Here is a 27,187-nt window from a genome sequence, read left to right as displayed (position 1 = left end):
TCTTACCTCTCTCCCTAGTTAGTTACACAGGTTTTGGCCATTACCTTTTTTCCACTGTGAGAATGGAAGGGGAGAGAGCAACTAAGAGAAGGTAGATCCTCTTGCCGTTTTCTGATGATGAATGGCTTACTCTTGCAAGGCATTTAAGAGCACAAGAGAGGAGTCCTTCTTATGTGAACCCTTTTTAAAACTCATTGTAATACTTTGCTCACTTCCCCACTTACCAGCACTTCTTGTTTTATTGAACAGCGCTCCACGCTGCAACGACTCTGTTCCTGTTTCTGGGTAGCCATTCTCGAGGGCGCGGCGCGTGATTGATACACGCCCCCTCGGTTGGCCACGCCCCCTCGCTGATGATATAAATAGTGCGCGTCAACGCTAGGCGTCGCACTAACGCTAGGACTCCTGAGGCGGAAGCCGGGAGCAAGAGAAACGCGTTTTTTTTAAAAACCCTTTTTAAAACTCATTGTAATACTTTGCTCACTTCCCCACTTACCAGCACTTCTTGTTTTATTGAACAGCGCTCCACGCTGCAACGACTCTGTTCCTGTTTCTGGGTAGCCATTCTCGAGGGCGCGGCGCGTGATTGATACACGCCCCCTCGGTTGGCCACGCCCCCTCGCTGATGATATAAATAGTGCGCGTCAACGCTAGGCGTCGCACTAACGCTAGGACTCCTGAGGCGGAAGCCGGGAGCAAGAGAAACGCGGTTTTTTTAAAAACCCTTTTTAAAACTCATTGTAATACTTTGCTCACTTCCCCACTTACCAGCACTTCTTGTTTTATTGAACAGCGCTCCACGCTGCAACGACTCTGTTCCTGTTTCTGGGTAGCCATTCTCGAGGGCGCGGCGCGTGATTGATACACGCCCCCTCGGTTGGCCACGCCCCCTCACTGATGATATAAATAGTGCGCGTCAACGCTAGGCGTCGCACTAACGCTAGGACTCCTGAGGCGGCAGCCGGGAGCAAGAGAAATGCGGTTTTTTTAAAAACCCTTTTTAAAACTCATTGTAATACTTTGCTCACTTCCCCACTTACCAGCACTTCTTGTTTTATTGAACAGCGCTCCACGCTGCAACGACTCTGTTCCTGTTTCTGGGTAGCCATTCTCGAGGGCGCGGCGCGTGATTGATACACGCCCCCTCGGTTGGCCACGCCCCCCCCACTTCCCGTCTGGCTGCTATAAATCATGTGTCTTGGTAGGAAGCGCAGCGGACGAGCGCAGCGGGCGCGTCGATTGCGCGCCGAAGGTGCCCCTAAGGCAAGCCCGTCTGCGCCCGTCCGCGACAGACCGGGACTAGGGGCGCTCCACTCTGCCCCTTTCATCACCTACTCCCCGGACCAACTTCGTAGCTACCAGGGCCCCTGGCCTATCTCGGCCACAACCGGCTCCCTCATCACCACTCTTGGTATAGCACCCCCTACCCCTCTTCTTCACTCCCCTCCCACAGTCTCTTCTTCTCCCACTAATGGTGGAACTGCCACTTCCTCTATTCCGAAAAACCTCACAGTCATCTACCTTAACACTCGATCTGCGGTCGCCCATGCGCACGAACTTTCGGTCCTGCTGGACCTTCACACCCCCGACCTCCTCTTCCTAACTGAGACCTGGTTCCGCGACGACTCCCTCCCCGCACTTCTTTCCACCTTACCGGCCTCCTACTACGCCCTCAGGGCTGATCGTCCATCAGGTAGAGCCGGGAGCGGCGTGGCGGTCGTCGCACGTACCGATCTCCCCTTCCAAATTCTATCCCTACCTACCATTGCTACCACCGACTTCCTAGTAATCCGCACACTCTCCACTTCTCCCCCCCTAACCTGCTTCCTCACTTATCGTCCCCCCCAGTCTCCCCTACAGTTCCTCCCCGACTTTCTGGAGGTCCTGGCCACTATCACTGTCAACAATTCTTCTATTTTACTCCTTGGCGACTTCAATTTCTGGCCCTCCGATCCTGCCGAATGCCCTTCCTCGAAGGAATTCTCCGAAACCCTTCACTCGCTTAACTTCACATCCCATGTCCACTCCCCTACCCACACTAAAGGCCATCGGCTGGACCAGATCTGGTCCCTGAACTGCCCTGTGGAATCACTTTCTATCTCCCCTTGCCCTTGGTCTGACCATCACTTAATCTCCTTTCTCCTTCCCATTCTTCCTCCAGCTAAGACCCTCCGACCCAAAAACACCTGGGTCCGATCATGGAGTCGTGTCAATCTTGAAAATCTCTCCTCCCTCCTGACTAACTCTCTTCCCGCTCTTCAGGGTCTTACCACTGCTTCCCAGGTTGGTTCCATAAATCTATGGCTCACTCACAGCTGCGACTCTGTTGCCCCGCTCAAACGCATAACCTCCAAACGCGACAAAGACGCCAATCGGTGGTTTAATAACGAGCTTAAAACCACCAAATTAACTGTCCGTCGCGCAGAGCGGGCCTGGAGAAGAAACTATTGCCCCGCTCTAAAACTGGAATACATCAACATCTTGAACCAGTATAAAAAAGCCATCCTGAAGGCCAAAACATCCTACTTCTCTTCAAAAATTCTAGCAGCAGAGAACCAGTCCAAAGAAATTTTTTCCATCGTTCACAACCTGGCGTTCTCGGACAGAACCACTCTCAAACCAGCCCCATCAGAAGACCTCTGCCTCTCTCTTAATGATTATTTTATTCAGAAAATTACCACCATTAAGGCCAACATCCCCCTTCCCTCCCCATCTTTTGTTGATCCTCAATGTCCCCCCCCAAAAGGTGCACTAACCTCCTTTCCCCCTATCACTCGGGAAAATCTGACCTCTGTAGTGCCACTGATCAAATCCGGCTCTATGCTTGATCCCTGCCCTGCCCACATTCTCCGCCACGTCTTTGTCTCTTGTCCAGACCCTCCCCTCCATCTCCTTAATAGTTCTCTCTCACAAGGCATAGTTCCCAACTCTATGAAATCCGCGGTCATTGTGCCCATTCTGAAGAAACCGGGGGCAGATCCTTCTGTCCCGGCCAATTTCCGCCCCATCTCCCTCCTACCTTTCCTGGCCAAGGTGCTCGAGCGCCATGTCACCTGCGCTCTGAGTTCCTTTGTGGAGAAACACGGTGCCCTTGCCCCCCGTCAAGCCGGTTTTCGCCCCGCACACTCCACGGAGTCTGTTGTTATGTCGGTCCTTGACACCCTCAGGGAGGGTATGGACACCAATCAGCACCAGGCGCTTGTGCTCCTCGATCTCTCAGCCGCCTTCGATACGGTGGACCATAACACCTTACTCTCCCGTATCGCGGCGGCGGGGATCGGGGGGAGTGCCCTGGTCTGGTTGTCCTCCTTCTTGAGTGACCGTACCCAGGCTGTCCGCCTGGGTGACTATACAGCGGACACCCGAAGAGTTCAGTGCGGGGTTCCCCAGGGTTCCTCTCTCTCTCCCCTCCTATTCAATCTGTATATTGCCCCTCTTATTTTCTCTCTTCAACAGATGGAGGTCACCGTATTTAATTATGCGGATGACCTCCAGCTGGTCTTCAACCTTTCTTCTCCTTCCGCTACACTAAATTTTCAAACTGTTATGCTTCATATCAGGGACTGGATGAACCACAACCACCTTAAACTCAACCCCGATAAAACAGAACTGGTGTTGACGGGTGGTTCATCCAGCCCCTGGTCCCCTCTCTTCTGGCCCCCCTCTCTTGGTCCCTCTCCTGTTCCCTCTCCCTCAGTCAAAACCTTAGGCATTAAACTCAATTCGCAACTCACCCTTCACTCCCAGGTTAGCTCTGTGGTATCTTCTTCCTTTCTTTCACTGCGCACAATTCGCAGGGTGTCCCGATTTTTCACTTTCTCCGCACTAAAACTCATCATCCTGGCCATGGTGGTGTCCCGCCTGGACTACGGGAACGCCCTGTATGCCGGCATTCCCGCATACAGTCTGCGTCGCCTCCAACAAATACAGAACCAGGCGGCCCGCCTGGCCTTCAATCTTCCCAAATTCCACCACTCTACCCCTCTCCTGAAACAACTGCACTGGCTCCCCGTGCGAGCTAGAATTCAATTCAAGCTCGCATGCATTACCTTCCTGGCCCGCTCCAGTTCGGCGCCAGCTTTCATCTCCTCGGAGATTGTCCCTTATGTCCCTACTAGGGCTCTACGATCCTCCACCCAGTCCCTCCTTACCATCCCACGTTTCCGGAGAAAGAAGTGGGGTGGATCTAAATTTGCTGTCCTCGCCCCTACCCTCTGGAATTCCCTTCCCCTTGAACTTCGCTCCATCCCCCTCTACTCACAATTCCGCAAAAGCCTCAAAACCCATCTTTTTACTAAATCCTTTGATTAACTGCCCGTTTTGACCCCCCTACCTCCACCCTCAGTCCCCGTTAGCTATAGCGCCAAGAAGCCGCTGGTATACGTGCGCTTAAGAAGAACTTTTAAACTCAAACTCAAACTCAAACTCCTCCACTCATGACCCAGAGTAAAAAACAGAATATGTTTGAGGAGGCAGTCTCGGCTGTTGCAGGCAAACCTAAAGACAAACAGACAAAGCTGGGCTTTCTGGTTTTAGACAGTGGGATGACCTGAACTCCTCAGATTCAGATATGGATAAACCTTCAACTTCTTCTGAGAATATGTGACAAGAGAGGTGATGGAGAGATTCCGGCAGATGTTAAAGACAAAGTTGGGCCCCCCTTTTGTGCTGGATGACAGGCAAGAGAGCCTATTACCTCAATATGTGAAACCTCTTCAATGCCAATGCCTTTTCATGGCAGAATTAGGTACATGGTTATTAGGTAGTGGAACAATCTGGATAAAGCCTCTATTCAAGGTTTTTGCAAAAACTCTTTCTATTCAGAATGTAAAGATTCTCTGCCAAATCATTTAAAGGTATATTCAGTCTTGACTGCATTTATGGGCAAAACCTCTATCAGCCCTGAGGATTCGACTTTGACTGACGTTTCTGACACACAAGTGGACTCTGCTTTGAAGACTGAAACTCATTTGGCTTGTACAGCTCCACCCTTAGCGATAGACTTTAATAAGTTGGCTGTTGCTATTCAGGCAACAAGTACTACCAATTCAAGGTGCTACCCTTCAATCTGAAATCCTCCCCAAGGGTTTTAACAAAGGTGCTATCTCCTCTTATGGCTTTATTACATGCTGGGGGTATTTTCCTATTGCGTTATCTTGACCACTGGCTAGTTCAGTCGCCTTCAAGAGAATTTTAGTTCACCAGGATAACAAAGGTTTTATCAATCCGTTAATATCAAGGATTCCTCCTGAACTGAGACAAGTCAAATCTCATTCCATCACAAGAGCTGGATTTTATAAGAGCAAGGTTCTTACAGATTTCAGAATTTTTACTCTGACATAGAGGAGGGTCCAGACCATTCATTCTCCCATCGAAATTTTTTTCTCTCAGGAGGCTCCACTAGTTTCCCTGTCTGAGGGTGTAGGGAGATTGGGCTCCCATCGTTTTTTTTCTAGTCCCATGGGCAAGATTCTACTTGAACAGGATGGTAAGTTGGATTCTTCAATATTGGTGTCCAGATTTACTGGACCTGTCAGCCTCTATCCTGTTGTCTCTTCCACTGATGAGAAATCTACCTTGATGATTGGAGCATCGCCATCTTTTGAGAAGAGGAGGAGTATTGTTAGCACCCCCAGCACCCATAGTCATCATAACAGATGGTAGTTTATCGGGCTGGGGGGCATGGCTTGAAGACCAGTAGGTTCAGGGGCCCTGGACTGCCAGAGAGGCTTGGAAATCATCAGACTTTTGAGAGCTGAAAGCAGTGGGATTAGCCCTGAAGTAATTCATTCAATAGGTCAGGAACTAGTCTATCCTTATTCATACCGACAATATGACAGCCAACTCTTAAATAAACAGGCAAGGGGTACAACATCTCATGCCTAGGGGAGAATCCCTCGCTAAATAACACCCAGTTGGGGCTGGGTGTTCAGGGCAAAAATAGAAAAGGGGTGGAAGCATTCTGAGGGCAGTGGGAACATTGGGACAGCAATGAGGAATGGTATCAATTGCGGCCCAACTGTGAAGTCAGTGATAGGGCTTAGTTATTAGGGAAGATTATGTTCTGATTCTCTATCAAAGTGCCTTAGGAACAGGAGGAATTTAAGCTACCTTTTCAAAGTTGCAAGACTGTGAGTGCTTTGTATAGCTGGTAAAAAATTAATTACCTATTTTGGCTGTGTGGGTTCGGTTTGACAAGTAGAAGGTGAATCAGTTGAACACTTATCCTTCAATGCCTCTTCAATTTTTCATACTGTTTTCAGCAGAGACGGATTGTTGACCCTATCAAAGTCATCTTATATGTCTAGAAGGACAAGAAAGCAAGAGTTTCCAGAGTCAAAGAAGCAGAATGAGTTAACAGCTTGTAGAAGAACAGTCTCTGTGCTACAGCCTTGTCTGGTCTTCAATTGTAAATTATCTAGGAGATTGTTTTGCTGGATTAGATTAAAAAGTTGGGAGACTTTACCACTTTCTGTCACCTTCCCTAGGTAAATTGTAGTCCTGAAACGGGGCTTAAATTGTGAATATGAGTAGTATTTCCTTGAAAGGGATGATACTTGTCCACTTTTCAGACATACGAGGAACAAACCTTGCACATGTGACAAATTCACATAAATGGCCCCATGAGGTGCCAAATGTTTGACTAGTTCCTAAAAGATTGATCCAACCTCTGTGAAGTGGTTTGTGGCTTTTACTTTGGTTATAATTTCCAGTAAAACAGTCTCCTAAAGTTTGATAAAATAAAGTTGAGTTGTCTGAGCTTTAAGGTTTAAGGATCAGAGGTTGGGGGAAGTGAGGGTTCAGGGTGTGTTAATTTCTCAACAAAGAAATTCAGTCTCCAGAGGTGGATTCAGGGACGTTGGTTCTGTAGGAAGAAAATGGGCTGCTGAGCTGTTGAACCAAGGTTTTTGGTGATTCCTTGAGGTATCCAAAAGAAAATTGATGTGTGAGGACTTTGCCGTGTAAAGGTGTTTTTTCTGGCTTCTTCAGGCAGACCTAAGCTGAGTTAGATGTATACTCAAGTCTTTTTATGGATTTTCGTTCTTTGTGCAATGTTTTTGAGAATCACAGAGCATTGAGGTTGTCCGTCTTTTCTTCTTACTCTTCAGAGGAGCGCAGCCTTCAATCAGGTTTTTCATGCAATCATTGTAATTAGGTGTGTTGTCATTAACGTCTTGTTGAGATCCAATTGTGGGAATGTTCATCAGAGCTCGACTTATATGCACATTGATTTCACTAATGATGGCATAAAAAAGCTCTACAATCTCCTTTTTTGACCAACGCTTTTACATTGAACAAAGGCCAACATGAAAGTGATTTGGAGATGACAGACCTGTCCTCTAAGAAGGGATCAACAGTGGTTAGTAAGAGAAAGTTTACCAAATTTGGTCAAGTATGGAGCCTTTGCAGTCTGTGGATTTTGACTGTAGACGCAGAAGGCTTATTACTTGACCTGTAGATTGTAGTGTTGGCAGAGAACGTTGTTGTGAAGAAAAGCAAATAGCAATATTGACCGATTTGTTGTTAGCTGTACCACAATGCAGATTGAAATCACCAAGGAATATGATGGCATAAAAGAAGATTATCAAATGGATAATGATGTACTCCATGCATTCCTGATTTAAAATATTATTCTCGCCTGTGCAGTGGGTGATAGATGATGTTGAATCTGACTATAGAGCCATTAAACACAGAGACTGCCAATGATAGGCATTGATGGTGTGGTATTGATCAGTGGGGAGTCATCTATGGCAGATGGTGTTCTTATGAATACCTGCAACTCCACTTTGCGGTGACCATCATGGCTACATTGGAGAATGGATTAATGCAGAGGGACAATGAGGTCCAAAACATTGTGTGAAAAGTTTATGAACTACTATCTTGAACTGAGATCTCCAGGTCGAGATTAGCAATATTGTCAGACATTTCCACACAAAGTTTAAATGTGGAGCGCCAATTATGCAATACACAGCTCAGTGAGAAGTAGGTATTTATAGGAAAGGGAATAACTAGCAGTTCAGTAGGTATCTGAATAAGGTTCTTATATTACACCAGTTTTAGATAGCTGAAAAGAAGGACGAGATTAGTGATAGTGGAGATGGGTTGCAGTTGACTGGGTCTTGATCTCAAACAGGATTGGGAGCACACTTTAGGTTTTCATAATGTTAAAGTGTTACCAAAGATCACCATCCTTGACAGAGGACATTGCTGTTAGTATGGGAAGGTGGCAGTTATTTGTATGCAGCTTAGCACACTAAATATTGTTCTACGTGGGTAGCCAGTTAGTTTAGTAATTTGGAGAAGGACAACAGTTGAATTCATCAGTGTTACACAGCATTTGATTAACTTTGAAATTCTTAGCAAGTTGATCAAGAATAGTCCTGTGTTAGGAGATGGGCATTAAGTTTATCATGAAGTGAGATGACTTGATCAGATCCATCTAGTGAGTCATCAGGTCTAGCAGTGGAGAGCTACTAGGATGTTGATATTTGCTTCCTTGGTGAAGGTGTGTGATGAGCCCAACTCTCAGTGAAGTTCACGCTATATCTATTCAGTAGCAGTTAGGCTTCAAGAAGAGATGCCCATATAAAGTAATTTGCAAACTGTAGTTAGGTAGGATGAGAGAGGTTTGAGTGAAGAGTAACAGGTGGAGTATCAAAACAATTGGGAGGGGTATCTTTAGGATGTAGGCAGAGAGAGTTAATTTCGGGGAAAGGTGTAGAGAAGAGGGGAAGTAAGGGATGGCTTTGAATGTGAAGAATTAAGTTGAGGTTTTTGTCATTGAGAAACTGGAAGGGGTGGTCACTCAAGCCAAATAAGGTGAAATGGGAGGAAAGTAGTTTGAATGAAAAATCTCTGACCAAGTGTGGTTTGACAACTTGTGTGAAAATGAAGAGACATCATTGTCAGCCACACATGAACTCTCCTAACTAAAGTATGAGGAGATGGGCATCAGATAGGAGGTGGGTGAGTAGGGAGTAAAAGGTTAGAGAGTGTCAACCAAAGGGTTGCACTTTCCGGACTGGATGATGTTGTTGCATGCAGGATATTGTTAACAAGCACAGGTATATCAGAAGATGGAATGAGCGAATGATGAAGACAATCAAACAAAGCAAGGTTTGTATCTTTTGATTGAGTCATGGTGTTGCTTTTGCTTAAAATGGAAATCGATAGATTGCCATTTAAGTTCATTGAGGGGGAGGGCCCCAGTTAGTTAGTCCCCGAAATATAGACTACGATTAATTCATTTTACATTTTTACATTGTACTTATCGTACCCCTTTGCAACTATTCCAGATGGGGCTGGTCCCTGACTCGTGCTGCTTGCACTATAGGGCCCGCAAGCTACCTTTCTTAGCCTGGCCTGGCAATGTACAGAAGTTGTTCTTTTTGGGGAAGGATGTATAATCCTATTCAGGCGAAAACAGGTCAGGGGATACCATACTGTCATCTAGTGGGCCTGCTGGGCTCTGTCAAGGAGACCCTACCTGCAAACGACTACCCCCAATCTGTTCCTATTGGCTAAAAGCAGAGGGGCCATGCACTGGGGCAGACGTCTTGCCCTCAAGATTATGGCATGGCTATGTGACATCACTTACTGCCAGGAACAACTATCTAATTTTTGGGAACTCATGCCCCTCTGATCCAGACCTAAAGACATTTGGAAAACGTTTATCCGCTGGCTTCGCCAGCAAGACCCTGACTCACCTACATCCATGCCAACGATGTACCCTATCCACCATCTCTCGAGATTACAAAGGGTGAATTAGACCATCTGTAAGACTTGCATGCCTTGTTATTGTGGAGTCTCGCATCATAGCCTGTGACCTTACTATTGACACTTCTTAATGCTATCTGGGATATACAGAACTGTATTGTTACATATACGTTTGACAGCGCATGTGGTTTATTTTAAATCATATCTACGTGATACTGCATTTGTCTAGGATCCCCCCTTTTCTGTCCGTCCTCCCCAATTGTTCTTTCTTTTCCCCTTTCTTCCTGTCGCGTACGCGGATTTTATATTGCTTCCATTGTCTGTATTAACAAGTGCCATTAAAAAAATTATTTTAAAAAACCTTTCTGAAATAGCCTTGCTCTTATCTTTTTCATGAGTGGGTCATTCTATTATCCTTTATTGTACCAGGGTGTAAATTGCGATGAGATAGAGGCGTCAATGACATGTGGGCAACGACACAATTTTACTAATGTCACGCAATTACACTGATGAATCAATTGACCCATATAACAACGCTGGAGTCAGGAAGCACGCAGTGCTAGACATGGCATTAAAAGACCCTACGTGTTTTAATTAAAGCATTAGCAGCGAAATCTTGAACTCCGAGTGAGAAATGTTGATGTGCTAATTCCTCAAGTGACCCCTGAGCGCTACTTGTGCCAGTGTATTAGTTGCTAAAGTCCAGTTCTTGCTGCTTTCTTTTTTACATCAAGTCTTTACGGGACAGTTAATGTAGCAAGTGCTTAATCAGTTTCACAATATGGACTGGCAGTTGCACGGGTCATTCAAATAATGATTAAGTCTGAAGACTCGTTTATTCAGTCTCCTGCTGCTTTACTACAGTTCAGAGATATGACCGCTTCATCAAGTAATAAAGAACCTGACAGGTAAACGGACCCAATCATCGAAAACACTGAATAATAAAAATATGTTTGTAGATGGGCAATATGCATTTTGTTTTGAAAAAACAAACTGTTAGTGGTGAAAAAGAAAAAACTAATGATGCCCAGCGGACCTCCATCCAGTCTGCAGGCAGCTCCGAGCGACCTAATGGGCAGAGACGAGCAAGGAACCATGAGCTGTCTACCGTAGGCGAGCATTGATTAGAGTAGGTAATTCAGTGCTGTAGCATGACACATTCTGTTTATCCGAGGATGCACGCCGATGGACCCCAAGCGAAGCCGATGTAATTGAAAAGGGCGAATCCTCGGAGAACAGTGGATACAGGACATTACAAGGTATTGCTGTTTGGTTTGTTTCAAGGTTAAACAAAAATCTCTATGGACTTTAACACAGAACTAAAACGCCATTGGGAAACCTGGTGTCAACATGCAGCTTTTTTGCTGCATATTATCTAGCCTTTTGCTCTGATGGTTAACCCAATGGGACAAGGGGCTTTATCTCAGGTTTCAAAGATTTGAATCACAGCCCTGTCTTTTATTCTTCTGCGGACAGTAAAAAAAGTAAGTGCCAATGTATTTGCGTAACTGGGTGTTTTTTCCTCTATCCCGGTAATGTCTTTTTGAGGCTAAACTGTGAAAACAAGGCCAGTCATAACTGAGAGAACTGCAGGTTCACGTTTACCGGATGTATTGTGAAGGATGTGAATAAGTATGTGAGGAAACTCGACCTCTCGGCGGCTTTCAACACTTTGTCCTACCAAACCTTGATCAGAAGGCTTCATCAGATAGGAGTCCAAGAGGACACCATGAAATGGATCGCATCCTTCGTTACTGGAATAGCACTGGGAATATGCCTTCCACCATTCACCTCAAAGCCCAAGAACATCATCTGTGCCTCCCTCAAGACTCATCCCTCAGCCTCACTCTGTTCAACACCTACATGATACCCCTGGCCAACTTCGTCATAAATCATGGGCTGACCATTATCTCCTCTCCTACGCAGACAACACCTAGCTCATCCTCTTGGTATCTGAAGACACTGCCGCCACCAGGGGCCAACTTCCACCTGTGCATGACCAGCGTGGCCTACTGGATGCTAAACAACTGCCTCAAGATCATCACAGACAAGACTGAAGAACTCGTCTTTGGAAACGACACCTCCCTGTGGAACGACTCCTGGTGGCCTGCTGAACTGGGTCCTTCTCCCACTCCCATTGACCACGGTCAAACCTCGGTGTCATCTTGGACAGCAAAATCACCATGAAGAACTAGCTCAACGCAGTCGCCTCCACCTGCTTCCTTACACTGTGCATGCTCTGAAAAATGTTCAAATGGCTCTGTCTTCACCAGATGCACAGTCGCTTAAGTGCTCGTCACTAGCTGATTGGACTACAAAAGTGCACTCTGCACAGGAACTACCACACACCTCTGAAGAGTCTGCAGACCATTCAGAACTTAGCGGCCAGATTCATCCTCGACCTCCCCAGACGGACTCACATCACTCCTCTTCTGACGAATTTCCACTGATTCCCCGTACACCAGAGATGTCAATTAAAGATTCAGACTCACGGCTACAGAGCCCTGCACAACACAGGACCAGCATACATCAACCTCTGAATGAGCTTCCACCAACCCTCCAGACTCCTGCAATCCACCTCCCTAGCACACACACCCTGCTTCCGCCGCAGCAGCAGTGGAAGGCATTCCTTCTCCTACTTCACCAGGAAGTCCTGGAACAGCCTCCCCCTCCATCTCTGCACTTCACCCTCTCTTCAGGATTTCAGAAGAGGACTCAAGACCTGGCTATTCAACTGAGGACAACCAAGCAACCTGAAGCTCAGCGCCTGGATACCCTCGCGGGTGATTAGCTGTGCCATACAAATCCTACTTGATTGATTGATTTGAAACTTCTATATCTGTGAAATGGCTTTATCCTACCGTTTCACTCCTTGCTGCATAGTAGTGGCATGGGCTGCTTCCAGTAGGCCTCCATGTTGGTCTTTATGGGGCATCAGGCTTCTGCCTGCTAGGATGGTGAGTTTTTCTCTCGAGCTGGTGGGCTGATCTACCAGGTCAAATATTCACAGCTTGTATTTTTGCACGTATTTTATTTCACATCGTGGACTTTACCTGCCTTTACTAGAGGCGCAAAGTGTAGAACCTCAAGTATAAATGGCCACTAACTGAAATATTTACCCACCATGTTTGAAAAGCAGGCTAGCATCGGCCCTTTAAATAAGGACCATGTTTCTTGCTGTTTCTTTTCAGTCCATATCCTGAAAAATTGGATGTCCTGACTAAAGACAAGAATACTGTACATCAAGCTAACCCTGGATACTTAGAGCCAGATGTACGTAATTCTATTTTACCGACTCTAAAATACCAAATCATACAGATTCGGTATTTTAAATTCAGAAAATGGTATGTAGGTTAAAAATTACTGAATCGTTAAGATTCGGTAATTACCGAATCGGTAAATACCGATTTGGTAATTGCCATTCATTCCTATGGGTCTGGAGGCCCATAGGATTGAATGTCAATTACCGAGTCGTTAAATACCGATTCGGTAAAAGGGGGAAAACATTGAAGGGTGAACAGGGTGTCACTTTGACACCCTGTTGCACCCCTCAATTGTGTATGGATGCACATGTTGCAGACATACATGCCCTAAGGGCATGTATGTCTGCAACATGGCACTGTTGGAAAAGCAAAAAAAAATGCTTTTTCAAAGGCTGTCATTATTTACCACCAACTTGTAGTTGGTGGTAAACAACGAATCCTAAAATGGGAAAATCACTCATTTGAGTGCTCCCTACATATCAGGATTCGGTAATTTACCGAATCGGTATTTAAGAATTCGTTAATTTACCGATTCCTTAAATTACTGATTCGGTAAATTACTGAATCCTTCTTTTTTTACCCTCCTACATCTGGAAAGCCTATTACCGGTCGGTAACGTCCGATTTCAGCCGTTACCGACTGGTAATAGCCTACCTTCATCTGGCCCTTAGTGTTTAAAGAACAGCCCCCTTCACTTTGTGTTTTTTCTTGCGCTGCACATTCTTGTATGAATTAAGAGAAGCATATCTCCTGGCCTCTTCAAATAAATTAAGTTGACTGACCCGTAGATGTTGTCCCTCTTTGTTTATTTTTTTAATGAATTGTATTGTTTGCAAATATTATCTGCAAATTCTTCTCAATAGTGATTACAAACATTAGAAAATAAGCCTTCCAAGGGCTTTCAGGGAGTCTGCCTTTTGTGTTACCCTTAAATAATCTTGAATATCAATATATTGACCTATGCAGTTTAAGGTGTTTTATTCTGCGGACTGGTGTCTGGTAAAGAGCTATGGTTTTGAAACATGTATTACTATTATGCTATTATTGAATTTCGAAACTCTTTTTCAACAGCTGCCATCTGAGTAAAGGACTAGGACTAATTTTGAATGTGATTCTTAGAAAATAAGAATGTGCTTGGCGTGTATTTTACGAAAACAAAAAATTATTTTGTGTCCCTCTCTTGCAGCTGGTTTATGGGCCGTCGTCCAGAATTCACTGACCCAAAGGTTGTGGCACAAGGAGAAGGCCGAGAAGGTACAATGTGTGATGCTTTACTGTGTTGTGGTTCTCACAGTGTTTGGACCTGTCCCAAAAGTCACTACACATTTGCAAAGCCAATAGAGTTGGTGCTTCATAAAATGAATATGCCACGTTACATCGCATGCCTTTTTAACACATGCCATTACAACGACGCGTTGTAACAACGCATGCCATTACAATGCAAGTTGGAACAACGACTTGCGCTAGGGGTTTGCTGGGTGTTGGAATAGTATAATTAAGTATTCCAACTCCAGTCTGTGCAACAGTAGCGAAAGTGTTGGATTTAAAATGCAACACCATCTGACCACTAGAGCAAGTCGTTGTTCCGATGTTTACCTCATAAAATAGATGGGAGAGTTTGTGTAACTACAGGCATGTGTGGTGAGTGGTTGTGAGGGTTGATGAGTCGGTGAACTTGAGTTTGTTGTGGGCATTTGGGTTGGTGATTATAAGTGATAGATTTGGTAAATGTGAGTTATCAGGTCAATGTTGATGGGGGAATGCAGGTGAGAATGCTTAATGTAGATGGATGTAAGCTGAATGTTAGTAGGTGTTTGCTAGTTTGTGTTTTTGTGAAATTGGGTTAAGTTGTGTTAGTGGCTGGGAGTAGTGGCACCCGACAGGGCAGTCCTTCTTCTCTTCTTCTTTTCCAGGCAGTGATCAGGTGAGTTCCTTAGAGCTGCCTTATATATTCCTCATATCTTGTCTTAAGGGAGGAGAGCACCCTAAGCAAAAGGGGATAAGCAAACTTTCTCTAACATGGCCACTTCCTATGAAGTCTGGCAAACTCCTAGCCCAGAACACAATATTCTCCAATAAATCAACATGGATAAAGTCTCATCTTGGTGTGCTTGTCTGTGTAACCCAACTCCGAGGTGTGGCTAACTACTGACTACACTCCCCTTCTCGCCCCTCTCCTGATCTAATTAAGTGGGCTCCCATCTGTTAGGGGATCTAGGAAGTGGGAGCCGACCTAGGTACTGTGACATCTGTTCTCCAGCCTTTGAAGTCCAGTTTATCTCCCTAGCCCCCTTTCTCTCCCTCACTCCTTCAGGAAGCAAATCTCCTCCCACCAAATGGCTGTATTGTTGCAGCCCCAGGACTCTTCGCACCTACTCAGCGAGTAGCTTGGCTAAGGCTGTCAAAGGCTGACCAATCAGAAGAGGCTGCTACAGGGCAACTTTAAGTAACTTCAGGATAGTAAGTTCTAAAATTACTCACCAGTAATAGTTATATTAAATCCAGCTGTGACAAGTTGTTGGATTTAATATGAATATTAATTTGATACTTTGAATGGCATTGGTAGCTAGCTCCAATACAAAGACTTTATTAAGTAAACTATAGCCTTCCCCATTTTAGTCTATTGGGCTAGCAGCACTACACTACAGTAGGGAAAATTACTAAGGCTGTGTTTCCTTACCAGGGCATATAAAACATCTTTTATATTGTCCATGCTATTTATGACTTTGCACCCTACTCTTGGAGCACCTAGGGCAGCCCTTAGGGGTGACTTATGAGTAATACACATGTCGTTTTGGACGTTGGAAGTACTTTTAATTCCAAAGTCGAATTTGGATATAGTTGCATTTTAAAACCAGCCTGCAAGGCAGGCTTGGGTTTATTATAACACGAGACACCACAGGAGTGCACACTTCAGTGCATTAAGTACCCTGGGGTCTCTAAATGTACACGCCCTACCATATAATAGGAACTTACAGATAGGTTGTCTTTGCCAATTAGAATTATACCAATGAACATACATATCTTTAGATTATAGAGCACTGTCCCTTGGCATGGTTAAGAGAGCACAGGGCACTTTCAGAGTAACCGCTAGCATCAGGCCAAAAATGGGGGGTGGGGTGAAAGCAAAGAGAATGACTGTCCTACAGCGTGGCATTGATATGTTGACTTTGTTAGCATGCAAGCATTGCACTAGAAGCTGGAAGAGATCAACAGCAGACTTCTTCAACCCTGGTAGGTAAGCTCAGTCCCTGACTGGCATTGCTACAAAGTGGTTGGAAAGTCTACAACAACAGTATACCCCAACATGGCACTATATGGAGACAAGCCCTACTCACATTGGTATCATATTAAGCCTTAAGTACACTATTCATTAATTGTCACATTTATATGGCAAGTGATTATGATGGACACGTTCAAATAACTTGCTGAAAAAGCAGAAATGTGATACCATCCTACTCAGGAAGAAAAATAGGTTTATTCTACTTGAATATTAATGCACCTTCAGCAACAATGGTCTTCGTGAATATCATACAAACAACAAAATCAATTTTAAAAAGTGTAAATAGGAAGTAATCAAAATACATACAAATGAATTCTAAAAGGAGGCGTTTCATTGGCCTGTAGAAAATCTTGCATATGCACCCAAAATCTCTAGTCCACAGTCATCCATGTAACTGTTTGATTAAAACAAAATCCCTTCTTCCTCCCAGCCCCTGTTTAGATTGCTGCTGTGTATGTTCCTCACAGAGTTCAAGTGCACGCCTTGCATTTCATCACTATCCCAACCTTTGCTGTCGATTAAGTGTCATGTTCAAGCTGCTACTTCGCATTGTCTTGCAACATCAGGCTGGCCTGAGTTGTGGCCTAATCCCCAGTTTTTCATCAGACAGGCCGGGCTGCTACAAGGCTCGTAAGCCATTATCACGGCATTGTCTCCACATACCTCTGATGTGGCCTAGCTCTTGAGCTAAGAACCTACTTGTCACCTATCCCATGGGTCCGAGGCTGGGATGCCAACATATCAGCTTTGAAATTATGAAGTGGACTGTAGTCCACACCCCTTGAAGTCAATGAACTCTGCCACAACCATGTTTCCAATGTTCTAACTATAAGCGCACTATCAGTCCTATTTAAATGTTAATCTCCACTCTAGAGGAAAAAAAAGGATTGTGGAATGATGTCAGAAGAGGATAGTTCTGGAGCTTTGGAGCTGGTTGTTGCACTGACAGTTCTTTTTAATGTTTTTTTTTAGTATTTTTACTACACATGATTGAGAGAACAAGAACAGCAAAACAAAACAAGCTTCATCCAACTCCAATGCAATAAATTGATTTTGTCATAACACACGGTTCTGTTCGTCCTCCCTTGTACCCTAGGGTTGTGATTAAAATTATAATATACAATTTACTCATTAGTCTTGTCCTTCAAGCATAACTCTTTTTCTATTTCATTATTTGCTTCAGCTGGTGTACCACATTTAATGTTAGGCGGTGACAAGTTTTTAATTGGTGTGTAACTAATGGTCTGGCAGGGCTGTGGCTCCTCCGCTGAAAGCTAAAAGCACTTACCTATGCCGCCAAACACCAGCTGCCGCCTCTTCTTCATCTGTCCTCCTGCCACAGGAAGCCCTCAGCCTTCCAGAATTCCCTGACCAATCACAACGCTGCCTTACAGCAGCGTTGTAATTGGTCTGAGCGCTGTGGTTCGGCACTCAGAAAGGGGCTGGCAGACTGTGCATCTTCCCCAGAAAGGCAGTAATATAGCCTGCTTAGAGAACATGCAGAGTGCACGTGATGCTTTGGCCGCCCGAGACGGCCGACCAAACCATCATGCATACTTTAGGTGCTGCCACCCCTCCTCCCCATGTGATGCGGGGAGCCCAGCCCCAACCCCCTGGCTTCAGCTGCAAGCTGAATTCAGAAAACAAAATAATAACGAACGTTATTATAATTTTATTTTTTGTATTCTGCGTGCAGTTCAAGCAGTGGGGCGATGCTCCTCCGCCTTAGCGGGGGAGCCACCACTGATTGGGATGTTAAATTCTAGCTTTTAAAAACAACATGGCGTGGCTAACTGAAATCATGATACATTGTAATCACTTAAAGCATGATTTAGTTTAGAGTTTGGAGGATGGGTTACTCTGTCACTAGGTGACAGCTGTCCTGTCCGCTTTATTAGAAGTGCATCATACCCTATTGTGCTTTCTATAAGGCACACAGGAAGCACTCATGTTTGTGACAGAGTAAAGCATCATCCAAACATTGAATAGGGACCTAAATTCCTGAGAGGGTATTGGTTTTAAACAGAAGTCCACATTTTTAGCTGGCAGTTCTCACTTCTGTGTCAAATAAATGCCCTTCTACCTATGACGTGTCTTGTTGGGCTTTGAACCCACTACGCCTTCCTCGTCTTGTTTTTTCTTGTGTCTGACCCAGTATCTTCCTCTTTCTGTTTTTGAGTCTCGCTAGTTATGCTGTATTTCTGTTTCATCCCCATTGTATGTTAGAATATTTTCTACAGAAATATTGTCTAACATAAATAGTGTCTCGAATTATCTTTTAAAAAAATATCCAAGTTAGAGTAGATTTTCTGTTAACTGAAGTGGGGCGATATTTTTGCAGATAATATTTACAACACAATATTCATATCAGCTGATTTTATGACAGTGGTACTCTGCTACCACACTTCCATCTTTGCACCTCCTACCTTCTTATGTTTCCACAACTTTTCCCTATGCCTGTCGTCTCCTTGTATTTCCGCCTTCTACTTTCCAATCTGGCAAATAATTTCCAATTTGGCAAATTGGCATCCTGTGCCCCCTGTCTACCTACCATTCCCTCTGTCCCTTTCCCACTCCCTCCACTCTGTCCTCTACCCACCCTTGTCTCTTCGTAGCGGTTGATTTAAAAAGATCAGTGGAGCGGTTAGTGGAGGTTGATTGAATCTGCGGCCATATTGCATGTAGGACTTGCTAATGACTGCATGTGTCCCTCGTGTAGATTGACGTCACTGCATTGATGAGTCACTGGGAAGTAACCTCATACATGCTAAAGATACCTCTGCCCCACAATTTTCCTTTAAGCTCTCTGATATAGCTACCACTCAAATTCTAAAATTGCTCTCATTTTGTAGGAAATTGCTTATGCAGCCCCTTTACCCTTGGGCAGATTAGCTCATAGATCTTTGTTTTTAATTGCCATGCTTCTCCCGAAGGTGACTTTCACAAAGTAGACTATCAACCCAGGCAGAATCCAGTGTAGAAAAGATCATGTGCTGCCCATCAACTCGGCCATTCCTTAGAATATATTATTTTTAATCCGTGATGCACATTTGATCTTCTAGGATTTCTGTCATATTTTGGTCTCTTTCAAAACACTTGTTCATAGCCATCGCTTGAGAGAAGAAAAAATAAATTCGCCGTAAAGTGTTAGTTTCTACTGCATGCAAATAACTCATTTCCAGCTGTTAGGCGCCTCTGCAGACTGTTAAATCACCACTGAGGAAATAATGATTCTGCCCTTATTATTGTAGCCGCCAACCAGCAATGCAGATGAACAAATCACCAGCCCTGTTGGCAGGCGCCTTTATCTTGCTTCATGGGGTGAAATATGATGTTCTTGTTTGACTTTGCGTGATAGGCAGACACGCCAGAAAATTGGTTGCAAGCAGCGGGCTGGTGATAGCAAGCGGGTGTTTGTGGCTCCAATTCTGGCCGTACATTTCTCAGACCTGTGTTCGGTTTTGCATTCATCCAGGGTATGTGAAGGCAATGTTCTGACAAGGCCCAAAGGCTTAACCTCATAGAACAATGCAGCCTTCCAAAGATTGGTGCAGATCCTAGGCCTCAACTTACCCATTGCCTCACTTTCATTGAAGGCATGTCTAGTGATGTACTGCAGGTTCGTGGATCCTTTTTTAGTTCCCTCACTCTCCTTTTTCGTTAGAGGGACTCATTGTTCTAACTCCAGTTCGTTGGACGGAATGAAACAAAACATGGTAGGTTTCTGAAGCTATGATTTGTTGAGCTTCTCCAACCAGTAGCTTGTGAGCTACTGGTAGCTCTCCAATTACCTGCGAGTAGCTCTCCTGTGTGTGGCCAAGGATATCAAATTAAAAACTTTTGCGTGGTTAAATTTGTGTATACCAAAAACTAAAAAGTGTATATTTGAGGCAAAAATGTGTGTATTTTCAGAACCCATAATTTCAAAAATATATTTAAAGTTGATATTTGACTGAGATATGTAGGGGAAAGGGTGTGGTCTAACGGCTAGGTCGGCCAACCTCAAATCTGGGGAACTGGGTTCGAGTCTCGGCAATGACGCTCAACGTCCTGTGATTATGGGCAAATCACTTAATCTCCCCGTGCCCAACAAAAATTAATGTGTCCCCATGTAAAGCAACTGGTGCTCGTGTAAAGCGCTCTGATACTTGATACCTTCGGGTCAAGTTTGCGCTATATAAAACTCTGGAAAAAAAAGAATTGAGAGACTTATTAATGACATTATTCCCTTTGTGCTAGGGACATTGCAGCTGTGACTGTTATGTATTACCCTTGTATAGGTATTCAAAACTGACTACGCAGGGCATGTATGTGCGCCATATGCGCACACATGTCATTTTCAGGGGTGCAGCAGGGAGTTCTTGAGACACCCCTGCACCCTTGCAAATATTCACAATTTGCGATTAGCAAATTGCGATTCGCAATTTCCCCTTCATTCCTATGGGCCTCCTGGCCCATAGAAATGAAAGGGAAATTATTCCTTAATTGCGATTAGCAATTTGTTAATCGCAATTATGGAATTTTAAGGAATCGCTAAAAAGAAGCGATTTTCTGCATACATACCATTTTGCGATTTCTAAATAGCGATTCCTTAAAAATCGCGATTTAGGAATCGCAAAACGGAATGTTGATACATATGGCCCATAGAGACTGCTTACTCTCACGGTATGCCACCGGAAGTGGATTATTCGGTCATTGCCCCAAGAGGGTTTATGTGGAGATAAGGATGTCTTTGAACTTTTTTCATGTTTTGGCATGTATTCGCCAACTAGGCACAAGATACTGCATTCATGTTACGAAATGAGAGTGAAATCCGGGTACGGAGGTGGCAACCACATATATGTCAGCCTTTAATCTTTTGCCACTTATCTTGCTGCTGTAGAGTGCTGCCATTGATTTGCTGCATATTTATTCCATAGAGCGAGAACAGAGGGTAAAACTACTCTAGAAGCACACCATGACCACAACACTACATCTTTTTTGGTCTCGGCTACCATACTGTGCAAACTCTCTAGCTGCGAAAGAAAAGGAGGCCCTCATTTACAAATATAAGAGGTGAAGCAGAAATTACCATTTTAGGCCTATTTCTGTGTCAACTCCTACCGGTGCCAGAGGTTTTACTCAGAACCATCTCTTCCCTCTCCAACTTACTGAGTCTACAGTGTAAGGGATGTATTGTGTGAAGGCATTATACTGTCACCCTTGTCCTTTTGGAGCTCACCCACCTAAGCATTTCCACTTTTCCCACTTCTACATTGTGAGCTGATACACTGCTGTTCATTGTGGACAGTGATTTGTTTTGCTCCCTAACCTCTCTAGTTTCCTCTGTTGAATAAACATGTATTTTTTTCTGATGGCGGTAGCTCATTACACAAAGTTCTTTCTGAGGAAGGGAAATAAAGCCAGAACTAGTATGGGTTTGTGAATGGTAAGCGAGGAGAACTCTTCCTGCAGTCCTGGTCCTTAAGGGCCAGATGTAGGAAGGCTATTACCGGTCGGTAACGGCCGAAATTAACACATTTCGGCCATTAGTGACTGGTAATAGGCTTTTCTGATGTAGGGGCCGAAATTAAAGATTCAGTAATTTACTGAATCGGTAATTTAAGGAATCGGTAAATTACTGATTTCTTAAATACCAATTCGGTAAATTATCGAATTCCTAATGTAGGGAGCACTTAAATGAGTGCTTATCCCATGTTAGGATTCGTTATTTACCACCAACTACAAGTTGGCGGTAAATAATGAAAACACCCCAAAAAGCAATTTTATGCAAATTACTTCAGTGCCATGTTGCAGACATACATGCCCTTAGGGCATGTATGTCTGCAACATGTGCACCCATACACAATTGAGGGGTGCAACAGGGTGACAAAGTGACACCCTGCCACCCTTCAATTTTTTTTCCCCCTTTTACCGAATCGGTATTTACCGATTCGGTAATTGCCATTCATTCCTATGGGCCTGCAGGCCCATAGGAATGAATGGCAATTACTGAATCGGTAAATACCGAATCTGAACGATTCGGTAATTTTTACCGAATGATTTGCTACATAGCATTTACCGATTTGAAAATACCTAATTGGTTACATCCGGTATTTTCGAATCAGTAAATACTATTTACCTACATCTGGCCCTAAGTATTTAATCCCCTGCAACCTCTGCTCTTATTTTTTGTCACCTGAAGGAGGGTGACCAGAGAAAAGAGCTAGGACAGCTGGGGTATTGCACACACGTGATTGGGACTGAAATGCTTCACTTGAATTTTCTGCTCACTTGATATTCAAAATGTTAGAGCAGCTGCATCCCAAGTTTTACCATTTCTTATGCGACAAACGAGCAGGTCGGATAAAAATAATCCTGAAACAAGTGCAGGCCTTACCTAAAACAGGCCCAGTCCCACACATTGAGGGGGAGAGTATTAATAGAGACAGGTTTGACCCTAAAACCTAGCAAACAACATTCTAATAACAAGCTTTTGCAATGCAATAGGTCTTGCATTTGTGAGAGCTAGAGTTACTGGCGTTGTAAATGAAAATGTCTTTTCCCTATGTGTTTTGGTTTTGAGTGGAATTATGTGGGTTGTATTGGAACTGTGTGGGTGGAATTGTATGTGTAGTATATTTGTGTAGTGGAATTATGTATCATGGTGAATAGATAAGGGTGAGAGATGCACAGAATAGAAAGAAAGGAAGATAGTGAGGGATAGGTAGTTTGAGCACAAAGAGGTGAATGAACTCCAGATAGAGGAGAAAGAGTGTGCGAGAAAGCGAGAAAGAAGAGGAGGGAAGGCCACAGACACACAGACACATATTGGAGAAGTGTGGCTCACTGGTTAGAGCAGGCAGACCCTGAAGCAGAGGTCAGACCCGGGACCAGGGTTCAATTCCCGACGCGGCAGGGTCTTGAGCTCAAATGTCCACGGACTCGATAATTCTCGCTTCGGTGCCTGACCTAATCATGGGTTCACACTCTGCAACTCTGGGCATTAAGCTTGCTTAATCTCCACAACGACCCCCCGCGGCGGGATGCCTTGCTTTCACCTTGGGGATGCCCATTAGGGGCTATCTCACAGGGAAAAGCCAGGACGGGTTCCCAAGGCAAGCGCCGAGATGCCTCCGGGTGATTCGAGCGCTATATAAGAACATACAAAAAAAAAACAAAAAAAAAACATATTGCGTGGGTTTGAGGGCTGTAAATGTTGAAAAGGCATGGGAAAGAAACTGCTTAAATACATGAAGTGAATCAATATGAGAGAGGCTGGAAGCGAGAGTGAGCGAGAGAGAGGTGTGTGAAAGAGCACGAGAGTCGAGTTAGAGGAGCAGCGAGAGGGGGGATGCAAGATGTGACCTAGTGCACAGCGCAAAGAGGTACAGGAAGATAGCATGTGTGAGCAGGGAGTATAAATAGGAGAGAGGGAGTGTGAGGGAGGGGTGAGAAGGAGAAGAGTTAACTGCAAGATGAGATGGAGTTGTGGGAGTGTGAGTGAAAGATGATAGGTTTGATGGTTGAGATGGGTTATATTAGGATTGTTTTCTGCAGAATTGTGTGGTGTGGAATTGTGTGTTGTAGAATTGTGCAGTGAACATATGTGGTATGGTGTATTTTTGAATTATGTGGATAGTAGTTAAATGGTATAACTTGTAGAGTGAGTGTATGTCATGGAGGTTATTAAGTGTAATGGAATTGTGCGTTTTGGAATTGAATTAAGTGGGGCGCTGTTAAATCTTGTGGCAAATTGTGGAAATGTGTTTGGTTTATTGGAGGCTTATTAGGTATTCTGAATGATGCAGAAGGCATGAGTCGACCTGCATTCCGAGTACCTTTTTTTTAATTTAGAGGCAACAAAAAAGCCAGATAAGCAGCTCAAAAACTGACAGATGTGTTAATGACAAAACTCAACCAACCAGACATTGAGGTAGGTCACTGTTAATGCATTAGGACGGAGCGTAATGGATTCCCCTACAGCCCTGGCAGTGAGAGAGTGCCGTGCGATTCCTATTCCCGAAGGGGCCCTTTCGCCCTCAACTTGTGTTTGCTGTATACAGTGTGACGAACAGACACTGTCCCTAAAACAATCTGATGCTTAGAGCGCAGAGAGCTGACTTGCAGAACTCCTCAATGCTTGAACGCTAAACAGGTACACATGATTTCTAGAGCGCATAGAAAATGAGTGCAAGCAGAGTGCGAGAAGAAAGGAAAACAGGAACAAAATGTGAATTTATAGGAAGTAGTCTTTAGTACAAGTCTCCAGTTGCAATTTAAGGTGACTGCTTTTAACCCCTTCCATGCTGGTGACGAACCCCAGCCGTCATGCACTACGGTGCTCGTGTGCTGATGACGGCTGGGGTTCGTCATGGCCCGCCCGTGTTCGGCCGGCGGCCGCACACGGGAAAAAAAGCGGCCGCATCGAAGGGGTTAATGCTTTAGACATTTAGAGAACGTATAGATTCACAGCAAGAACCACAAAGGCGATTTTAATACACATGTACCAGGTAGACTTTTGATGTGAAATAGAATATGTAATGTTAAGACCATATCCGTAACTTCACATTGTGTGGTATACAGGCAGGGGGTAAAGAATTACGGGCAGATATAAGAGCGGAACACGCACTAAATTTAAACTGTGTAAGATCAGGCCCAAAGAGACGCTTAACAGTGTTGTGGAAATAATTATTAAAGGCACACAGACTCCCAAAGTGGCCAAAATGCTGAGAGATAAAGCACAGCATCCGTAAAGTGGGTGCTAAAGAGCGTGTGCTCATGACGGCCGGGAGCCATCCGAAGGTTGCTGCTCCGCCCACCCGCGATTAATTCCCCGCCTGTGCAGGAGAATTAATCAGTGGGCAGAGTTCGGACGGCTCCCGGCATGCCTACTGTGTGACTCATGACGACCGGGAGCCGCCCTGAGTACCCGAGCGCCAAGCCCAGCCCTGCCCCTCCTCGCATCGCGGCGGAATTTGCCGCGTGGCGAAGGGGTTTAAATTGCTTTTCAGATGTTGTGTTAACCTAGGACCAAATATTTTTTTTATAAAATCATCTGTTGGGCCCCTATGCCCTGTTACATTTCCTAGAAGGTACATCTACACTGATTTAATCACACATTATGAGTTGAATTTAGGATATTCATATCAAACTTGAAAAGATTTGGAAGTTTACTATTGAATTAAACGCTCTGTATATCATTTGTATTCGCGTCACAAGTATATAAGAAACATTTTTTTATTGTTTATCAAGTTCCCACACCTACATCACCAGCTCACCTTAATTCCTTCTATTAACCATTTTTTTGTTTCTTGTTTGATTCTCAAGTATCTAGCTCGCGTTTTGTACAGATTTACTGGAAGCTAAAAAGCAGTTTTTGTTATCTTTGGCCATAGAAAGAATGTCTAGTTTAAGATTAAACTATTTTTACAGGACCTTTTGTATGAATGTTCGTTGATATTCATCACTGTATGAAATAGAATACCTTTCAAAAATGTTGATTTCTTTTTCCAGTAGATACAGTACTTTGTTAACTAACTGATTATAAGAATCCATAATCAATTTAATGACCATCAACTTTAATTTAAAAGCTTCTAATTGAAACCACGAAGGTCTTGCAGGGTTATTGTCTCAATATAAATGTAAAGTTGCCTTTTCTGGTTTGTCCTGAAGTTATAGAGTAAGAACAAGGTCAATGTTTAAACACCATTCTGAATTACAACTTTTTACAGCCGTTTTTTAAGGAAAAGGTTAGAGATTACGGATTAAACTAATTGTGCAACATATCCTGATACTTTAAAATTATTCACACAGTTGAATTCATGGACATTAGAGAAAATGTTGAACCTTTAATAGGTAGACATAGTAAATGGAAAAGATTATTCATTCACAATAAATGCACTAGCTCCACAAAGACTTTTGTTTTCAGGGCGGAGAAAGGGAGAATGTAGTGAGTCTATTTAAGAGGTATTTTATGTTATCTTCCTTTTTTATCAACATTCTGATCAAGTATAGTTATATTTAAAGATTTTACTTAAATAATAATAACATTGTTGTTTTCACTCTGTGCTTGTGGCGAATAACAGGAAAAGTACAAGTTAAGACCTATTCCATGCTTTTTGTATGACTTTTGAATTGCTCTGTGGAAGAATCTTATTCTATTTCATTCTATTAAGATAATTAAGTAAAAGATGTTGCTTGATACTCCATCCTTTTAACACTAGGTAATGCAGTGTTAAGTTTCTGAACATTAGCTTTGTATTGCATTATAAAGTATTTCAAGGTTATTTTTTCTTAGATCTAATAAAAAACATGCTATTGATAACTATGAACAAGTTATTATGAGAAAAATAATAATAGAAACAGCATAAAATAAAGCATGAGATAGAAGCAATGCTGTATAAAATTTACAATACAGTTTATTTACCACAAACAATTAAACCTTTATCAGTAACATTCACCATTCAGGCCTCACCAAGTGGTATCAAGCCAAGCTCCCTATTCCCCAGCTTTAATAATTCACTTCCTGCAATAATGGACATCTTGTAATTATTCTGATGGAAAATAAAGGCCGTAAATAGAAACCACATTATACTAGTGCATAACAATTTCCAAATGAGGCTTGTGGTGTCGCAGGTGGTGCATTTACTTTGAAGGTGAAAAGGCAATTGTAAATCAGAATAATAATGCAGATTCGAATTGAGTACACCATCTTAATAGTATGATTATGATAAAAGAAAAAGGCAATAGGATCGTCCTACAATGACAAGGATTAACAACACAATTTCTAGTGATTTAGCATCAGGCAACCCATAGTTATAACCAAGAGATTTTAGTTGAGGGCAGAAAGCACAAACATTTGGATCTGATCAGAATGTCAGAAATTGGGTATTTGAATTTCCTTCCCCGTGGATCATGGTGAAATGTTTATGATGGCCAACTT

The 27,187-nt window shown here is 43.7% G+C and overlaps 1 protein-coding gene across 1 annotated transcript in view; it reads left to right on the top strand.

Annotated features, from left to right (window-relative positions):
- Positions 1–27,187, top strand: part of B9D1 (B9 domain containing 1) — a 396,621-nt gene that overhangs the window by 286,973 nt on the left and 82,461 nt on the right. Inside the window, exon 6 of the mRNA XM_086940722.1 lies at positions 14,167–14,234. Within this exon, the coding sequence (XP_086796848.1) occupies positions 14,167–14,234 (68 nt within the window). The remainder of the gene's footprint in view (positions 1–14,166; positions 14,235–27,187) is intronic.

Source organism: Lissotriton vulgaris, chromosome 10, assembly GCF_964263255.1.
Source record: "Lissotriton vulgaris chromosome 10, aLisVul1.2, whole genome shotgun sequence".
In the NCBI taxonomy this organism is placed as follows: domain Eukaryota; kingdom Metazoa; phylum Chordata; class Amphibia; order Caudata; family Salamandridae; genus Lissotriton; species Lissotriton vulgaris.
The sequence above is the reverse complement of the archived record's forward strand: the minus strand, read 5'-3'. Positions and strand labels throughout refer to the sequence as shown.